Consider the following 21,604-nt stretch of genomic DNA (forward strand, 5'->3'; position numbering starts at 1 on the left):
ATGTAAAATGTTATATTAACCTAACTTGTATCAATAGCAAAACGAAACAAAATTTTGTCAGATCTAACTTTTAACATAAAATCCGTGAATTCCCAAAAAACATACGTCAAAACAATTTCCGAAGCTTTATTAAATTCACAAATCAATTTTGAAAACAATGTAAAACTGCCATTGATTACCGAATCGGATTCTCAATTAATTTTTCATTATGAAACTCAGTTACCAAATAAAATTAACTCGTAATATTCAATTAATTTTTCAGTACCAATGGGAATGATGTATTTGTTGAAATTAACGTGAATTATGTACTGGATTTGTAATAAATTAGCATTATGCTGTGTCAATGTTATGAACTCTGATGTACCGCGGATCGGTCAATAAACAAAAGCTGTATATTGCATTGTCATGTTTATTGAAAAGTAACTCATTTTGCATTATTTAAGTACTGCGATTACGCAACATAAAATTCTCTCTTTTTTCTCTATTCTCGTCTACCAATCATTTTAAATTATGTCAGCTATCAAGATAAAGTTAAAAACATAATATAAAAGCTGCTTAGGTACATCTCATACTGCATTTCGCCTCATTGGCCATAATCATCATTTTTATACAATTCTCGCTGCTAAATAGAATATTCTCGTAGGATATAAATTAGCAGTAAGACGAGAATATGTCACAAAAAGAAACCATTTATCTCAGTCCCAGCACACTTTCAGGTCAAATAACGACTCAAAACTATAATTCCACAAGCATTTTGAACGTAAATTCAACATAAAAGCTCAAACCGACGATACAAGTACAACTCTCACATTATTCCACATCTGTATTCATACAAAAACATTTACAAAATTGTAGCGTATAAAAACAAAAGTACAAAAACGCTTTGATGTCACACAAACAATGTTAATATTTCCTGCAAAGTATAGTCGCGTACTAAACTTGGTACATTTGCTGTTTTATTTGATCATTGCTCTGTACCCCTAGTGCATTATTGCAGTCTGTTTCCATTGCACACGACTGTACTTAAATTTTTGATAGCCTAATTGTGGGTTTGAAAAATGCTGATGGTATAGGTCATAATTTTTGGTCGTTTATGTAAGTACAAAAATTGTAGTCATATCTTAGAATCTAACCAGATGCAGCTGAGTGCCAATGTTTTACAAGGAGCGACTGCCTATTTGACGTCCTTAACCCAGTTTACTGGGCAACCTGATAGGTAGGACTGGTTGTCAGACTCACTGGCTTCTGAAACCCATAATGACTGCTAAAGATGTTCAAATGCCAGGGGTTTAAAATTTCAAAAATTGTGGTACCTACTATAAAGTTGGACCGGGCCAAATATATTTCTAGAAGAAATTAAATAACCTTTTGATAAAAATAAGCATCGATCTAACAAAGAACAAAGATAGAGAAGTAACAAAGATACTAGGCAATTCTGAGCAACAATTTCCAGAAACTACCAACCTATCCAGATAATGGTTTTTGTTAGACAGTTGTCAATGAAATTCGAATTCTCGAATCGAATTCGGGATCTACGTGGACCCCACTAGAAGGCCTAAATATGTAAATAGAGGTTCACTCTCCAACCTGCAATTTCTAGGCTTGCAACTCAATTAGCATGGCCGACGAATTAGCCAATTACGTTCGAACCTAGTGATAGAATATAAATAGGGGTGAAGTTTTGCTTTCTAGGTTTGGCATTCAGAGTAAAAAAAGAATTAGTCAATTGAATTGTTCAAGTTATGTTTACTAGAGTCAAATCAAAGAACCCTTCTTTAACGTGAAAGTGATAACATTCTCACGTATGGCGGAGTTAATACATCATAGTGGAAAAATAAAAAGGCATAGGTATTTTAAATGTTTATAGGCTTATTACCCTGTCAATTTAAATTGTTGTTCTGCAAAAATGAGCTTGGAACCTCAGGATAATAACAACTAAAACTGAATTTTAATAAATACCGAATCCAGATGTTTCTGAACCTAGTACTAGTTAGAACCTAGTAGTAGTGTTGTCTGGAAGAGATCGCTCTTACTTTAACTTTAACTAGATTAAGATCAAAAACACCTAATAAAGAATATCTTTCTATCTGATACAACCACATAGATTTTGCGCTTCAAATCCAAAAACTTGGTACATTTGCTGTCATTCTATCACTTTCATCTCACACCAAAACAAAAGACAACTCCCCCAAACAGTCCCGAACTCACACAATCAATCATTAACACGAAACTACACCATTACCAAAAGGTCGTAACCGCCATACTCCCCAAAACAAGCCGTGACCACAGAATAAAGATCTACAGTTGTGTATCTACTAACGTTCGCAAAAATGTTACTGGCACACGCATGGGCATCGACGAACTTTTCCCGGTGCTATCAGTACTGAGTCGTGTATCGAGCACATTCGTGTGCGAATTAGGGTGCACCTTCTCGGTGCAAGTGACTTGTGCATATTGAGGCACATGCATAGGCTACATACATTTCAAGAACGTGCGGGTCCAGTGACTCGCGCATGTACCAAAGCAAAACATCCACCCGCGTGCTCTTGCCGCTTGTCTCTTGCGCATATTGACTTGCTCGAGCTACATGCACCGTGTAGACGCACCCTGACATTGTTACGAACGTTGGAACGTATCTTCAGAACCGTTTACAAGAGAATATATTTAAACTACGCCGTGACGTTTAATCAATGGGCCCGTGCACTACGCTTAGCACATATTAATTAGCTAGACTGATACCTGAGAGCACGGCTAATTCAAACGTGCCACGCTGTTTAACGTCGGATGAGAGCCGTGATTCCGAGTACTCGATTCTCGGTGTTTATGTTGAGTATCGATTACAGTTCAAGGAAGCCGGTGACTTGACTTCTTTATTCTTTTGTTTCTGTTCTTGGTCTTGGGATTTTGAATTTGGAACGTCAAATGTGAACGTATTATCTGGTGGTGCATTTCTTTTGTTTTGGGATTTCTTCTTTACATGAATTTCATTTTTAATCGTCATAAATGAATAAATAGTTTGTTTAAAAATATGTTAGTAAATTGGTAACATAAGAAAAAAATGTTTTGTACAAACTGACTCTTTGGAAATATCCTAGGTGGTCATAAGACTAGGCAGTTTTACGATCCTTTGATCATATAAGGGATACGACTATACTTACACTATACCTTATATTAGTACCCACTAAAAAATAATCCTGCCTTTTCAGTCATACATGCAAAAGGACCTCCCCAAGATTTTCAATCTCACCTCGAAATACAGACGGAGAAGTTTTTCAACAAAAAAATCCCATTTAAAAGTGTCCACAACTACTCTCTTTCATAAGGATAACTACGTAAACTTTTCAGTTCGCTGCTTCGGCCAAAATATCCAAAAACAAATGCCTGCGGTGTTCCGTTCTATAACTTGTTCTCATCCGGACTGCAGTTAGGTGCATCGCGTACTAACGACTGTTTTGCAACTAAAATGTATACCTACCAAAGTTGTGGGCTGTCAAAGGGAGGTGCAAAGACACGGATAGGATAGGAGGGTGTGTAAATGGACTTAGTATTATTGTCTTTAGGTATCTAAATACTTCAAAAAAGGAGGTCTTTGTTTGACCTTTATTTAGGTATGTTTGTTTGTAGGTATGTGTGTGTGTTGTTTGTATGTATGTATGTACGTATGTTTGAGAGTGAAGGATTAGGGAGTGCACCTGTGTCTGCGCAGATGCTTGTGCACTATAATATGTCCTGCGCAGCTGGCTGATCTCCTTACATGAGAACAGCCGCCGTAGCCGGTGATACAATCGGCTAGGAGGACATCATGTTTGCTTGCAATTTGCAATTATCTCACATTTGGCTCAACCGATTTTGATGCGGTTTTCGGCATAGTAATTGTCAGTCTTAGGATTTAAGAAATATTATATTCAAGTTGCAGGTATTATTGAAGTCGGTTTTCATTTTAATATTTAAAAAAATACACAAATTATGAACCGGAACCCAATAACATTATATATAATTTAACATGAACCCAATAACATCAGTAATGAAAGCTTAAGCTCTTGCTAACATGAGATATCAACTTACTACTATAATGAAGGATTAACTGGAGTTAAATTCTGAGTAAGTCGCTTCTAATTAGCTAAAGCACAGTCTATGCTATGCACTTTCTATTTAAAGCTATGTCGTGAACATGATCTGAGTGCACTTAAAATTTTAATGCTTCCTTCAAAGGATCTGTTTCTGACATTAGAAAATGATCAGTTCTTAACAGTTATGAGTTCTTACTTTACATGATAGGTGTATAGAGGTATGTCGCAGCTAACTGGTGAAAAAATACCCCTTTGGCTAAGCAACGCTATTGTCCACCTAAGCTCGCTCATTCAGAAACAGATATAGTAAAAGGTCTGCATTGGATGAAAAACGATATTGATGGCCAAATGTAATTTTAACTGACTAAAAACAAAAGGAGCATATGCAGGTCAAACTGAGAATCTCCTCTATGTATGTTGGCGTGATTATCTTACGTATGGCCGATTTTGATGTGGTTTTCAACATAGACACCCAACCTATTAGTCAGTCAGGAGAAGGTTTTAGCTTTAACATACTATAGTCGGTTTATGTTTTGAAGAAAAAAAGATGATGATGTCTGAAGGAAATAATAATACCGAGAAGTGTGGAAGAAGATACTGAGCCGACTTCAAACAAAAATGTGGATGTATCAGAAGAATGATGACTTGCGATAATACCGTATCTAAAATCTAAAGTCCCTGTGACGTTCCTGCAAGGCAGAAAAAGTTCCCCACCTCACTAGCTCATCGCTTTAATTGAGTTTCAAGTTTTTGATGTTCCCACTACCCGCTTGTTTTACACTGTGATTTTCTGAGCCATTGTGCTGTTTTACACGTACGGAATGAATCGGAACGAGTTGCTGTTTGTTTTAAATTATTGTGCGGGTTTTCAAGTATTGTTGTTGGCTAAAAGAGAATTAGTTAGCGTGTAGAGTGTGGGTTAGTTTTTTCTTGAAAATTAATACAATAGAAAAGAATGAGTAGCTCATGTTGCGGTGGTATGTACAGTGTAATGGGAAGACATATTAAATTAGTAGACGGCGGCTGTTATGCAAATCTTATTTTAATCTTTGGTAGTCACTACGATTTGTAAGAAACCAGAAAGTTTAACAACTATTCAGATGGTAATTACACTTTGTTAAACACCATTTTAAACATATTAATGCCTTATAGTCACTTTGTTTCAGTTCAAAGACTACAGTTTACTACTAAACAATTCAATTAAGTACCTTATCAAACAGAATTACAAACATTACACATGCTTGCACAAAAACAGACCCAAACTAAACACATATACTTGCTCCTTCATAAAATATGCATTACATTGCATCAAACTGTTGACAGTAGAAACAATGGCGTCTACATTCGCTATCTCATATGTGCTGACTGCAACAGCTTAAGAAAATTTCATTACGCTCGGGATCTGAGCTGAGTCAATTTTATTGTCCTCGGGTGTATTTAGAAATGGCTTCCTTTACGTGGTGGAAATATGTTGTGTTTTGATATGAAATGAAGTGGTTTTGTTATGATATATACGTATATATATAACTATTCACTTAATAATTTTCTATAAGAACTTTAAGAAAAATAATGAGTTTTGGATATCTATGTTACATACATGAATAGATAAATCTCAAGTCTTTGTGAATTCACTCAATCATCAAAATAGAAGAATTTGTGTTTTTTTTCTAACTTTATGTAATGCTGTCTAGAATAATGGCTGAAATTTGTTCGATGACATTTCATATTAAGAACATAAGTGAAACTTAAATGCCTTTTCCATAAAAAAAAAATAAACCCAAAATCCTAAGAAAGCGCCAACCCTTCAAAACTAAAGCTAATTGTCTTCATAAACAGTTATTAAATATTTCAGCAACATCAACAGATGCTTCGAACTAACTCCAACAGTGTACCGTTACAAACTCCAAGCGAATCATTATTATGAGAACAAAGATAAATTCATTGGTTAAAAAATAAATAAAAAGAAACTATTCACTGCCTTAAATCAGCGTTTTTTAAAAGATTGGGTGATGGTTGAAATTACTTCGACAACATATTATTTTACTAGCTTTTGCCCCCGACTTCGTTCGCGTGGAATAGATGGCGCTATATGTCCGGAATAAATTTTATTTTTATATTGTTTTGTAATAAAAACTATGCTATGTCCTTTCTCAAGTTCCAAACTATGTTTGTACTAAATTTCTCACAAATCGGTTCAGTAGTTTAGGCGTGAAGAAAAGACAAACAGACAGACAGATAGAGTTTCTTTCACATTTATAATATTAATTAGGATGGAACCTACATGTCACTGAAGACTCAGCGTTTGCTTTTTCTATCTACATAATCAACTTTTCTGAATACCTATAATAGGTAAAAAAAACATGCAAGTAAGCGCCAACCCTTCAAAACTAAAGCTAATTGTCTTCATAAACAGTTATTAAATATTTCAGCAACATCAACAGATGCTTCGAACTAACTCCAACAGTATATCGTTACAAACTCCAAGCGAATCATTATTATGAGAACAAACGACAAAATGTAATTTTAGCTATTAATTAAAATGCTTTGTTTTCCACTAGTTTGAGCTCACTGTTTTAGTTTGTAGAAATTTGAACTTTGACTGCAGTTGGACATGAAATTTGTTAATGTTAATGTTTTTAGAGGGATATTAAGCATTTTAGTGTGAAGTTCTGTTTATAGTTCGTAACTGGGGTAGTATATCATTTGTTTTTGACCACGTGTATGTCATTGTAATCAACGGTCAAACTTTTCCTGGGACTTACAAAGTTTTTTTTAGGAAAATAGACACAAAATTATTTTTTTAAATGTTATTGACATTAAAATAAAAAATAAAATACATTGGAAAACTATAAAACGCGACAAATATAAGAACTTGAATTTACATCCAATGTCACCGACAACATAACAGTCAATTTTTTTTTAAACAATTGTTTATTTTCAACGCAAACAGTTATGTTAAAAAAATACTATGTTCATGTTGTCCGCGAACTTGGGCCTTATTAATTTCAATTATTTCCAAGCTACCCCAATTTTTTTGGTCTCAACTGTATTCCCATTCCCAGGATGGCCCGTCCGACGCACTTGATACTCCTGTTCGTCATGTTAGGCGTGGTGCACACTTCCCAGGGTCACGCGCGCTCCTTCACCAGGTGCCAGCTGTCCAGAGAACTGCTGCGGTACAACTTTCCTAGGAGCATGATACCTAATTGTAAGTATTTGGCTTCAGATTTTTCTTTTTGGGTGTAGTCGTTTTTTGTGGCGTGAAGTGTAAATAAGGAACGACGAAAGCGTTAAGAGTGTTGTTGTAATATACCTTAAGTATGCCTGAAATAATATTGAATTGTTTATTTTTAGAAACCTACAAATAATGATAAGGTATTTTTAATTTTACATTTACTGTTAAAATATATTTTTAATTAAATTTCTTTCACGAAAAGAGCAATACAATAGAATATAATTTTATTTTGATGGATAACAAATAAGGGTCCCTTAAATGCATGGTAGCAATATGTTAAATGAAAAAGTGGTCCTATCACTACCTACGGTAAGCCGGTTTACCTCCAATATTGAATTCTTGAAAGAAGAACTTGGTGAAAATTCCCTGAAAGTACGTCATGTACCTATAGGTATCTTTGAGTAAATACAAGAAGAAATTATCCCGGAACAAATCCGGAAAGTCAAGCTGTTGGTCTCATCCAAAAATACAAATTAGTCCGTGGATCACAGACGCTTTGCAAATCCGGGGTACCATTGTAAGGAAGTTTTGTCGCGAACTTTTACACGACAAATTGTGAATTGTGATTGAATACTTTGAATTTTAACGAGGATTGTTTTCGGAAAAAAGGCTGGATACGAAAATTTATTGTGTCCTCATCATCACATCCATAGGACGTCAATTACTGATATTTTTTTTCAAAAACTTGCTTCCGTCCGCGGTTTCACCCACGTCCAGGGAGAAACATTTGCTGCAACTGCTTAAAACATACCTATGCACGCTCGCCTGAAAGTAACATATTTAGTCTAAACTTAAAAACTCGTTGGCAACATAAGACTTCTTATAAAACCGAATATTGATGCCCTAAACTGAATGTATTATATCTAATTTTACATAATAAATCAGGGATTTTCATTGTTCCCCAAGGCTTGAATATAAATAACAACACAAATACAATATATCTACAACTGAATGTTAATCAAGCATAAATCGCTTTGCTAAAATATTTCCTTATCTTCCCTACAAGTATTACAAGCATGTATTACAATACATAACAAGGATATCACGATAGTAAAGGATATTGCGATAGTACTGTCGTTGACTATCCATGTTCCAGCAGATTCAACTACATAATATTATCCGATATTCCCTGTTAACATTGTTACACAACATAATGCTGGCTGGGATATCGATATACGAAGACTGTTTGTAAATATTCGCCTTTTACTGTCACTGAAATAAAAATATATTCATTTGATACGTACGTACCTTAAAATACCTTAAAAAGTTTTTTTTTTATAGATGAATTTCTGGACAGTCTTTCCCCATAAGACCCATTTTTTGGGACCGCCCAACTAGCTTGACATTTTGAAGGAGCTGTTTTAGGCTTTTGAAATAAAAAAAAAATCTCCGACTTTTATCTACTCAAAATATGGGTATGTCTGCCAGGGCTGCGGGTTGTTCGAAAGAGATACCGCGGCCCTGGTACATAAAGGCTTACGACGGAACACGACGGTTTTTAGTCAGTAAGAGTCTGGCATTCCCTCGCCGCTGCTAACCCGCAGCGGGAGGGGTCATTTGATGATTTTTGACGTCGTTAAAAAAAATATGGGTATGTATAGTGAAACTTAAAGTTAAGACAGTTCTTATTTAAAAAAAGAACTCCAGCATAAAACAAAACCGTCCAGTTGTTTATTCAAATTAAATTCGTTGACTTCGAAATTCTTAATTCAGATAATAACATTAAGTCGGGCCACACTAAATGAATCGAGTCTGACCTTATTAAGCGTTCACGCGAAACTTTCGCTGGAGAGATCTTCTATTTGCATAAAAAGGAGCCATTCGAATGACAAAACATCCACAAAGCCCCCTTTTCATTTAAGTTCAAAATTGTTTGAGACATTTTAATTGATGCCGGGGGGCTGGTATCGTTTAATCCGCATTAATTTGTACACGTACCTCGCGAGTCTGATTCAGAGCGAGATTTACAAAATGGTTTATTGATCTAGCGATTGTAAATTCGGCAACTGAGGGTAATGGGGTTGAATCTTAGGTCGTTTACAATATGTATTTTTTTAAGGAATATGTACTGTGTTACGAGCTTTACCTAACTAGTCTGAGCCTCGATGACACAATAGTTTTAAAACTATAGCATAGTTTACGAAAACATTTTGAGTGTCATAACTGCCAGAATTATGTTTTTATGAGCTACGAGAGATATTTATATAGACTAACCTTCCAGATCTTTAAAAAATCTGCCCTGGCATAATATTAACGGTTTGACAGCTCAAAAAGAGAATTCCAATCGTTACATAAGTTAACGTGGCTTCCAAAATGTGAAGGAGCTCGCTAGGTCAGATAGGTAGTCACCCATTCCAAAACCGACCGTTGACTTAGCAGTTGTTACTTATCCATGAGCTCCTCAGAACTAGATACGTTTGATCGGCAGCAAGGAATCTATCATAAAATTTTAAACGTAAAAGTTTTACTGCAGATTTTTAAGACCCGATTTTAAATTCTGGTTTTAAAGATAGAGAACAAACAAAATTTATTGGACCTTAAACTATTAGATCAGATATGTATACGGTGGGCAGACAGGAATCATAACCATCATGCTATCACAACAATATTATGAAATAAAAAAAATAACGCGTTTGTTCGTCACATCTTTACACGAAAATGGCAGAATGAACTTATAAGGACACATTAACAGGGAGGTGTTACCCTGGATTAATAGATATGTATGGGGTTGAATCATAAATCTTTAAAATGGCACGTCTACACTATGACATCACAGCGCAAAACCTGAGCCACATAAATATTTAGTTCCATTTACCAAAAAAATATTTTAAGAGTGGAATCGATGAAATAAACAAAATCGATTCGCAGACCAAAAGCTGCATCGAAAACATTCAAACAAAATACGACTATCATTCAGCATGTAGAATCGTAGACCATTCACGAACAAATCCCATACATTTCTTCACGTCTCTTATTAGCTACAGCAGAGAAGCTGTTATTGCATTCCTTATATCTCAGCTATTCGTTGGCGTCAGTATCGCTGTCACTCCTCACCATCGTCGAATTACATTTAGAAAGTTGCTGCCTTATTGCTACCAGTTACCATTAGTAGCTACTAATTGCTGCCCTCGTGGTTTTAAAGAAAACTATTATCCGGGAAATCGATGTGGTCCAAAATTGTATGCTGGAAGGTATCAACTAGGTAGCAACTCTGGGGGAAATAAATACTCTTGCTTTCATCACATTGGAAAAATGACTGCCATCCTGATATCAGAATGGCTGTCACCTTGAGATGATGACTATCTTCAAAACCACAAAGCAATTGGTAGCAATTAATGGTAGCTGGAAGCAATTAGAGAGCAACTCTCTATAAGACTTTTGAGGGAATTGTTGAGGAGTGACAGCGATTCAAACGGTCACAGCTATTCCTAAATTGACAAGAGACAAATTCTACTCTTTTGTGCCATAGTAAATACGAGATTCTGTAGGATTGGTAGCAACTTCATTACATCGGACTGTCGTGATCGGAAATAAGTCAAAGCTATGATAACATCGTTTGTGCGGCTCCAATCTTCGAAGGAATTGTATTACTTTTGCTTAGCAGCGATTGATGTAATAAATGGAGTTTGGGAAGCATTTTCTTGTATGTTTTTGTTGGGTTTCGCTTGCTTTGGTTAATAGTATTGTGGCTTGTAAATGATATTACCCCTTTCTGAGAATGTGTATGACAGAAGATTGTCTACTATACTACATATTCTACTTGTAAAGAAAAGCTCAGATATGGGTCTAAATCACTACTGCGTTCTCATCGTACGTTTCTTTAGTAAGTAGGTAGTTCTAGTGAACAACTTTATCTGACTTTTCACTGTCTTAGAGCTCTGCCCCATTGAGACGCCATGGCGACGTCGCCAGCGGCGCAGGCCTGGCTACTTCTGGCATCCAAAGGCCGCCAAGTCGAGTGGCCATGGCGTCTCGACAGTCAATTGTTTACGTCGTCGCTGAAGAAATCGCACGTTGACAAAGCCTGAAAAAGCCCACTCTCTCTTCCATAGATATCAATAGTTTTACAAAAAGACACGATTCGGTTTAACTAAAATTACCCATCTGTGAAATCGAACTATAAAACGCTGGACAATATAATTTAACTTCAAATAAGTTTGAGACATTTTATATCAGCTACACTCTGGCTAGCTGAGAGAATACTAAAACCCTTTAGTACAAAAGCATTTCAATTTGAAGTTTAAAGTTATGATAATAATCAGCGTTTAGGATTACATTATTATAGCGTTTCAGTAGATTTACGTTCACATATAGATATGAGAGACGAACGTAAATGCGCATTCAGGTGAGACGGAGGTCTTACGCGACTGCAAGCCATAAAATTTTATCTTTACTCTTAACGATGCTACCAAAATTATGCCCTATTACTTCGTGGGTAAAGTCTTTATTTGCTTGAACGATTTTAATAGTATTTTTATTACCCAACTATGAATGTGTATGTGCTCTTTGAAGATATTTTTGAGTATATTCTGTTGAGTAATCTTGTTTATCTATGGTACGTATTTTTTGTAAGTACTTATAGTTTCTTGTAAGAGTGACTAATGCAACAAGGATAATAGTATTGTTCTTAAAATTACAATTAACACACTAGTACTACTCACTAATTAGATTCAAAACTGGTTTTCAAAATCTAATTCTAGGCTGACCCTTCGCTAGGCTCGAGACATAATATGTGTAGTAAATTCACATAAGTTCACAAAAAATAAAATAAATAGAGAGTACAATATAGACTATAAAATTCTTTGATACAATTATGTGGACCATAAGAATTTAGATATTGAATAATTTTATGAGCCCTTTAAATTGGTTGAATCATAAAAAAAATATTTTAGTAAAAGAGTTTTACAAAAGAATTTACATTATTGTACGAACGGCTTATGAATATTACTCATATAAAACACAATAAAATACATAAAGTATTGAACATAGCTAGATTTACATAAAAATCCTTACTAATTTTAAAGTTGCAAAAGTAACTCTGTACCGTCTGAAGCGGTTTCACGTCAAAACTGTTGCACCAATTTAAATGAATTCCGGTGCAATTAGACACAATCTAGAGCCTCAGAATGACCAGAGGCATACTTATTCCCATCTTCAGGAAGTGGTTCTCCTTGTTCGTGAGGGATAGTGCTAGTCTATAATATAAAAATGAATCGCAAAATGTGTTGGCAAGCGCATAACTCAACAACGCCTGGACCAATTTGGCTAATTCTTTTTTTGTTGTGTTTGTTATTGTCAGGAGAAGGTTCTTATGAAAAAAAAATAGGGTAAAGTAGAGAAGTCAGTTGACGGGAGCGAAGCCGCGGGCAAAAGCTAGTAAGCAATAAAAATGTTTCGCTTCATTCAAGAATTTGCCACCAAATGAACCACCAAATCAATTACCGACATAATAAAATTCCCAACCGATAGTTTCCACACTACGTCCTCAGGGTGTCGTGTTATTAGCTGCAGCTACTGCACGGTTATGTGGCACGTGTAGCGTCTCCGCGGGATTGGAGCACTGCTCGATGCATTACACTCTGCCACTACTTGTACCCCCCGCTACTTGAGCCTAGCGCTGTTACATGGGGAGAGTGAATGTCGATGAATGACTGAATGGATTTTTATGAGACCTGGCAGTAATGTAGCATATAATGTATGCTACCTTTTACCCGATTGCAGAAAATAGCTCTCTTGGGACACAGGTGGACTTGACGGTAATATAGCTTAGGTTAAATCAGAAATACATAATATACGCTGCTTTTTACCCGTTGGCGAAAAGTAGTTCAGATTTTGATGAGACCTGGCAGTAATGTAGCATATAATGTATGCTACCTTTTACCCGATTGCAGAAAATAGCTCTCTTGGGACACAGGTGGACTTGACGGTAATATAGCTTAGGTTAAATCAGAAATACATAATATACGCTGCTTTTTACCCGTTGGCGAAAAGTAGTTCTCTCGGGACGCAGGTGAAACTGCACAAAACAGTAACAAAAGTCTCTAGATAGTTCAAAAATATGCCACCAAATCAATTACCCACATTACTCCCTCATAATAAAATCTCCAACCCGATAGTTTCCCCACTACGTCCTCAGGGTGTAGTGTTATTAGCTGCAGCTACTGCACGGTTATGTGCACGTGTCGCGTCTCCGCGGGATTGGAGCACTGCTTGATGCATTACAGTTTGCCACTACTTGTACCCCCGCTACTTGCGACTAGCGCTGTTACATGGGGTGGCTAAATGTCGGTGAATGATTGAATGGATTTTGATGAGACTTGGCAGTAATATAGCATAGTATACATACATCAGAATTACATAATATACGCTGCTTTTTACCCGGTTACAGAAAATAGTTCTCTTGGGACACAAGTGGAAGAGCAGAATACAGTACTAATAAAAGTCTCTTGACAGTTCAAAAATATGCCACCAAATCAATTACCCACATAATAAAACTCCAACCGATAGTTTCCCCACTACGTCCTCAGGGTGTCGTGTCATTAGCTGCAGCTACTGCACGGTTATGTGACACGTGTAGCGTCTCCGCGGGATTGGAGCACTGCTCGATGCATTACACTCTGCCACTACCTGTACCCCCCGCTACTTGCGCCTAGCACTGTTACATGGGGAGGCTGAATGTCGATGAATGGCTGAATGGATTTTGATGAGAGTTGGCAGTAATATAGCATAGTATATACCTATTAGAATTACATAATAAACACTATTTACCCGGTTGCAGAAAATAGTTCTCTTGGGACACAGGTGGAAGAGCAGAATACAGTTACAAAAGTGTCTTCATAGTTCAAAAATATGCCACCAAAATCAATTACCCACATAATAATAAAACTTCCAAACCGATAGTTTCCACACTACGTCCTCAGGGTGTCGTGTTATTAGCTGCAGCTATGTGGCACGTTTAGCGTCTCCGCGGGATTGGAGCACTGCTCGATGCATTACACTCTGCCACTACTTGTACCCCCCGCTACTTGCGCCTAGTTGTGGTACATGATTAATAGGACGCTGGATGTAGGTCGAAAATCAATTACTTTATTTAATGATTTATGAAAATCCAGTAATTTAGTACTAAAAGGCCACAAATAGTCGAAAAAACAAATACAATTAAACAAAGTTTCCTTGCCTTTTAAGTTTCTTAAAAAATGAATTTTCATATTTCATTTCATTCTTCCGCGTCCCGAAATAGTTACTACACATACTCGTATACACACATTCACACACCCCTAAATCTAAATCAACTTTCATCAATATGCTCTGTTTCCCTTCACTTTCTTAAAAACTTCATATTTGAAAATAAAAAACCAAAGAAAAGTTCAATATCCTCCTGACAATAACTCTGCAGATTTAAGACTTAAGACATATTTTTGTTAATACATGTATGACCTTGTGATCACAAGCCTTCATACATTAATTTGCATTTGCAGTCTGCTATATCCCTTACTAGCGTCTTTGAGGTGCACCAGCGTGGAAATGTATCGGCTACGTTTGAGGTAATCATGTGTACTATGTAGATGAAGCTGGTCTGGTATGTTCACAGATGTTCCTAGATGTCTTAGAGCAGAATTATTGTGGTAGAATATTCATTGCTAGGTTTACCTAAAGGAACTCATTTGGAGTAAAATAAGCCTATAAGCACAGCTGTAAGTTAGCTAGATGTATAACTTATGTTATTGTAAGGTTTCATCAAAATGTTGTGCAGTTTCTGACAGGAAAAGAATTGCGAACATCCATACAGCCACACATTAAAACAGTGATTATTTGTCCCGTGGTTTGTACCCTAAATGCTTCGAAATTACCGGACCGATTTGAACAAATATTTCGCTGTTTGGAAGGTACACCAATCACTATCCCCGGGTGGTATAGGATATATATTAACCGGGCTCGAAAAGAAGTTCCTCTAAAACGCAGTTGAAACCGCGAGCAACAGCTACTTTCTAACAATACAAATGTTTCAACGTAAATGTTTTATTTGTAGGGGTGTGTCTGATCGAGCACGCGAGTGGAAGGACAACAGACAAAGTCACGAACCACAACAACTCGTACATAAGCTACGGACTGTTTCAGGTAAGAATTCAATAATTTCAATTTTATTTACACTTACAGCATTTTCACACCCGTGGATTTTCCATTGCCGTGTGACGATGTCAATCGGGAAATCCGCCAGTGTGAAAGGGCTGATAAGCTAGGTTCACACGGCACCCATTCAACTAGATTTTTATGTACACGGTTGTATGTCTCTGTGATTTTACCGTGTAGGTACACTATACAACCAAATATTTACTTATTTGAAACGTACCTTACCATCAATCTCCTGTAAATAATTTACTTAGCCACGAAATGATCGGGAAATGAGATTAATTCAAAAATTATTGTTATTTACATCGAGATAAGTACTTAGGTAAACTATTATCATCGCATCTTGCCAAAATTGATCTAAAGTATTATTTACAAGAACATCATACAAGATACATAAGCAACAATCAATATATATATAAAAATAAGAGAGAGATATATATATCAATATGTCTGTATTAATTATTTCTACATTCATTCTAATATCTTATTACAAAACGCTGTAAATAATATCGTTCCTCTTGTAATTCTCGTACAATATAACCAAAATGAGACGACGCAACGCCATTTTCCCCGAACATTTTAAAATGTATACCGATGTTCCATAATTACCTTATAACATTAATACATCCATTTTGCACAGCTTAATACGTAATTTAAGATCATTACGCCGCTTCTATTAAATTAATATACATGATGCCTTTAACGTTGTTACTCTGCTAAATAACTTAATTTTGATAGTACAATGAAGATTGCAAATCCTTACTAATAATATTATAAAAGCGGAATATTGTATATCACGCCTTCACTCCAAAACGACAGAACCGATTTAATTGAAAGGTGCATAGCCAGTCCAGAACCTAAGAAAGGACTGTGTTTTATCCGGGTGCGGGAAGAAGTTTCGCTGGACGCGGTTGTAACGGCGGAAACCGCGGGAAACAGCTACTTAAGTATCAATAAAAATAATGAATGTTACATTAATTTGAGGGTCAGGTTTAGTATGAAATATTGTTATTATTAATGTTGAAAGTATTCTTTTTGGTTATAGAATAGATACATAGGTACTTTTAATTAGTCGTAGTAGTAAAGTAAGTCGTGTATGTAGTACGTTTATACCATTATGTTTTTGTACGCTTCCTTCCCTGTAGGTTTCCTTCAAATTTTCTTTAACGGTGTTAATGATTATATTCTTTGACTATTAAAATAACATCGACTTTACAAAACAACAAATACCTATTGACCATTATTTTATAACCAACGCTTTGAAGTATTTTAATCAATAACAGTTTATACACATGATTGCTTGAAAAAGGAATAGTATTACAATAATCGTCAGATCAATTACGAATTTTATGAAACTCATTGAATACTGTAAATAACAGCTTGATCAAAAAGGTCATTTGTGCCGAAAAGCTTTTTAAATGTAGACCCCTGTGATATACATATATTACCTATAACTTTCCAACAGTGAAATAATTTTTCAAATCGGTTCAGTAGTTTCGCAGCCCTTATGGTACAAAAACTTTTTCAGTAGTTTTATATTTGAAACTAGCCGATCCCGCGAACTTCGTATCGTTCAAACCTTCCCTGGACCTCTACAAACATTTTAAAACCAAAATCAGCTCAATCGGTCCAGCCGTTCTCGAGTATTAATCAGACTAACGAACAACAATTCATTTTTATTTATAAAAGAAGATTTAGATGCTATATATTTTGGTAAGCGAACGTAAAATTACTTCATACGAGAATTTAATGCTACTTAGAAGCAGTCGTAGTTATAATATTCCAAGTCTAAGGCCGTCAGGTGGATTTGAAAAAGCTCTTGTACTAGGGCTTGTTAGACGATTAAACCTGCAACCCACTCGACGAAGGGAAGATTACTTTTATTCTTCCTACAAAAAGGCACTTCACTGAATTCTCACCTAAAATTTACTACCGATCCATAACTCACTTTCATCAGCATGTTTTAGAAACAACTTGCAATCGAGTTACACACTATTACATCATTAACCCATCGATCAGTCTTAATTATTTGGCGTCCCGGGACCCGCCATATTGTTATTTAATGCATTCATATAACGCTATGCATTCGCTTTGAACCGAAATCAGTACAAAGTTGGTGTATTTACATAATATTGTAACGAGGTATAATTGGGCAGCTGTTTATTTTGTAATGATGAGTGGTGTGAACTAAGTATTTGGGACTTTATGTTGTTCACTTAAAGTACATTTTTTATGTGGCCCTTTCTGTCTATGATCGACACTATTAAATAAAAAACCGGCCAAGTGCGAGTCGGACTCGTGCACGAAGGGTTCCGTAAATTACAGTTAAATCAACCTATCTCAAAAACTATAAGAGATACTTTGATCAAACCAAAAATCGTTGAAAGAGTTAATTAGCATGCATCACCTCTATTTTTTTTAGAATTTTATACCCCGTAGTTATAAAAATAGAGGGGGGGGGACATACTTTTTACGACTTTGAGAGCTGATATCTCAAAAACCGTTCACTTTAAGAAAAATGTTTTTTAGAAAACTTTATATCATTTTAAAAGACCTTTCCATTGATACCCCACACGGGTATGTACATCGAAAAAAAAAATTTCATCCCTCAGTTACATGTATGGGGGGCCCCACCCCCAATTCTTTTTTTTACTATTTAGTGTCATATTTTTGTAGCGGTTCATACAACACATATTCCCATCAAATTTCATCACTGTAGTACTTATAGTTTCCGAGTAAATCGGCTGTGACAGACGGACAGACGGACAGACGGACAGACGGACATGACGAAACTATAAGGGTTCCGTTTTTGCCATTTTGGCTACGGAACCCTAATTATATGAATCTAACATTAAGTGTATCCTTTGCAGTGACTTTCTTGCTGTGGGAAATATATAAATCCTTAAAAATATTGGCCCCGGAAATTAAAATAATGTTCATTGAAATGATTTCACTAAACCTGGTTAGTTGTCAAGTATCATAAGACCCTTAACAATTTGAACATGACATAATCGGCTACGTTCTTATCAAGTTCCTGAAGAGATGTTCATTCGCGTACCTGAAACCAAAACAAAACAATATTTTAGTATATTTTGCTACATATAAATTAAAAACAATATTCTGTCTGTGTATATGTTATTATATAAACACAATATAATGTTACTAATCTCGGAAGTTATGCAATTGACATTATCTGTCAATTTTAATTTAAGACAACCCAGCTATCCAGAGTTAGAAGGGTTAACCGCCCGCGGAAAAATGTATACAAAATTACATTATCCTTGGATACATCAACATTCTTTTCATGTTGACGTTTCCTATTAGACTGAATTTGACAAGAAATATTGAAATTGTAAGTCAATGCTCCCTAAACATGATTTCAATAACTAGTGATAAGACTCTTGTGTTAGACAAACGTCTCTCGCGCGGTTTTGATCCACGGTCCCTTAGGAACTGTACTTAATTTTCAGGATTAGAAAAGTAGTTTTCTGTTAGTTTTTTTTCTTTGAAATTGTTACGAACTTGGTTATCACATAACAAGTCTAAGTAGGTACGTGTTAATCTTAAATCTAGTAGGAATTTGTGAATTTCGCTCAATTTTATTGAGTTCCTAAAATACCACATCCAATTACTTTCTCCTGAAAAGGTTTTTAACACTTCCGAAGTTTTCACTCTAAAGCTCCGTAACATTTTGACAAGTACCAACAAATCCGGAGTTACATTGTATTGCGTATAAAAATCGTACATTAAGTACCTTTACTATAATAGTTCGTTCACATTTAGAGTCACTTTCCACCACAAACACCGACAACAACCAGTGAGTACAAATCAGTGTACCACAGAAATCTGGCATCCCCATTCATAAATCTACATTACAATTAGTCGTCCAACGCATATTTGCATGATCACTCACACTAATCAGTCGCTTTGGACATTATTCGTACATTATGCCAATCTAACGGATAGTCCAAAACTTGAATTTGAAATGTGTAGATCAGTCTACATGATTTTGCAGACTAATGAGCGTTCTGGCATTAGTTGCGGAGTGTACGTGATTTTGTCGTCCTTTGGTATGGGTAAGTTGGGTGACAGCGTTATATAAGCTGTTTATAGTATGACCAATTAGGCTTTGTAGCTTTGGATAATAAGTTTAGTTAGTAAGTCATAATAAAATTACTAGTGACGATATTTTAGACAGTGGAATTTTTGACGTGTAAATTATCACGCGAGAATTTCTGAAGCTTTTAAAGCTTTCTGGGGATAAAAAAATTGCATTTAAAGCATCATTAGTCAATTGAAAATATTTCCTTTCTGTATTTAAACCACAATTAAATCACTGCAATAAAATTTCTTAGTCTGATATGCATAGGTACTTAACACATATTCAAATTTTCTCTCAAACTATTTCTTAAAAACCAAAATATCCTATCAATAAACCATATTTTTCTCAAAGAATAGAAGAATATCATGAACAAATAAATAAATTCTTGCCAGCAGTATTCTGTCGCAGTAACACAGCAGTAACACGTTCGTGTAATAAAATATATTATTACGATCTGATCAGAAACTGTGAAATAAGGACCCATGAAATTTTAATAGATGGAACTTTCAAACTGGAGTTTAAGAGGTTTGCTGTGAAATGCTCTGAACTAGCTATTGTACGTGGCTTCATTCATATTGAAAATTGCAACTTATGTCTTACGATAAAAAGTATGGGCAAGTTTTTTTTTATATAATAAGCAACGAGCAATAAAAAAAGAATAGAAACAGATATAGTCCTTATTAACGTGTTTAATTTTATCTAAATTTTGCTTTAGGGCTTTATAGTTAATTATGAAAATATCTACCTATTTACTTTAAAATCAATTTGGTTTTTGTTAATTAATCAAATTTTATTGTGGTTCTATTTTGCGCACGTTTCATTCGAATGTTACACTGAGCGCAATTCATAATGGATACCACTTCATGAATGCGATATTTTTACAGATTTCCAACTTCAGTCCCATACTTTATGAAAAAAACTTTAAATCGACCAAAAAGTCAGTACCTATTTTATTATGACCTATTGGAAAAAGACGGTGTAAACCATACCTACCGGCCTACATCCGAACGATTACGTTGCAATCACAAGTGGGCCGGATAAGCTGTATCACAGACAGACACACTCCTGCTCGTGTTAATTTAGATAGAAGTAGGACACTAGGGCTGCTACTTGGCCCGGGATATCCTGCTTAGTGATGTGGAAGAAAGTTTTGTAATAGAACCGAGTGATTTTTTTTTCTTTATATGTTTATTTGAATGTTCCGCCCACGGATTCGCTCGCATCTATGCGATTTAAACCAGCTAGTCTAATTTTGAAAGACTTTTTCAAATCACTTGATGTTTTTGAGATCGGCTCGGTCCAGTAGACAGTAGTAGCTTAAGTATTGATTCCTTATTTAAAGTTCTACACAATACCTACACTTACCTCAATCTAATAATGTCTGTACTGTTTCTTTGAAGTCACATAATACTGCAAGAAATAAGCAACTAATCTAACAACGCTGTCAGAATTCTGTCCTGTCTTTTCATTGTTAAAATAAAATGCTTCTAACAGAGATAAGACAAGCGATATGAGCATCCTACATAGTTACTTGAAACATACATCTATCTACCAACAAAACAGCATAGCATAACCCACTTGCAACACAGTATTAGATTTTCCACACAGCGCGTCGCATGGAATTAGGACCATCATCTGTAAACACAAACAACAGCATACCGAACGCATCTTCAAAGGATAACATACTACTATCCATAACATATCCCGGGCTTTCAAATCCCGTTCCTGCAATATCCCGCACTACTCACATCACTACACACCGTCCCGCGGCCGCTAGGCACAAAGCTTGCCGCAAACGTGCGAAATTATGGTCCTTTGAGTTAAACTTAACGCAATTCTACGGGATTGAGCTGTGTTATCTACAGAGGTTGAGTGATAATGTCACTGTTGTAGGAATGCGGATGAAACGACCAAGTGTTTTAGCTTTATTCAATTGTTTAAGGTCTTTTCGCTAACGTACTTCCTGATTTAGTAAACACTTGCAATCGACTTATTGCGGAATTCTATACCCAATCGATCAGTTGTTTTGGATAGAGATTGAGTTTAGCATTAGCTTCAATCTCTAAT

General features: G+C 35.7%; 2 protein-coding genes across 3 annotated transcripts in view; one reads left to right on the plus strand and one right to left on the minus strand.

The window, feature by feature from the left end:
* Positions 1-21,604, minus strand: part of LOC110381716 (uncharacterized) — a 124,710-nt gene that overhangs the window by 53,570 nt on the left and 49,536 nt on the right. The gene's annotated exons all lie outside the window — the stretch shown is intronic.
* Positions 1-21,604, plus strand: part of LOC110381721 (lysozyme) — a 37,537-nt gene that overhangs the window by 6,477 nt on the left and 9,456 nt on the right. For both annotated transcript variants that reach the window (XM_049849971.2, XM_021342108.3), the window contains exons 2-3: positions 7,133-7,278; positions 15,335-15,423. In XM_049849971.2, the coding sequence (XP_049705928.1) occupies positions 7,134-7,278; positions 15,335-15,423 (234 nt within the window). In that variant the 5' untranslated portion in view covers position 7,133. The remainder of the gene's footprint in view (positions 1-7,132; positions 7,279-15,334; positions 15,424-21,604) is intronic.

The sequence above is a fragment of the Helicoverpa armigera genome, chromosome 24 (assembly GCF_030705265.1).
Source record: "Helicoverpa armigera isolate CAAS_96S chromosome 24, ASM3070526v1, whole genome shotgun sequence".
Lineage (NCBI taxonomy): Eukaryota > Metazoa > Arthropoda > Insecta > Lepidoptera > Noctuidae > Helicoverpa > Helicoverpa armigera.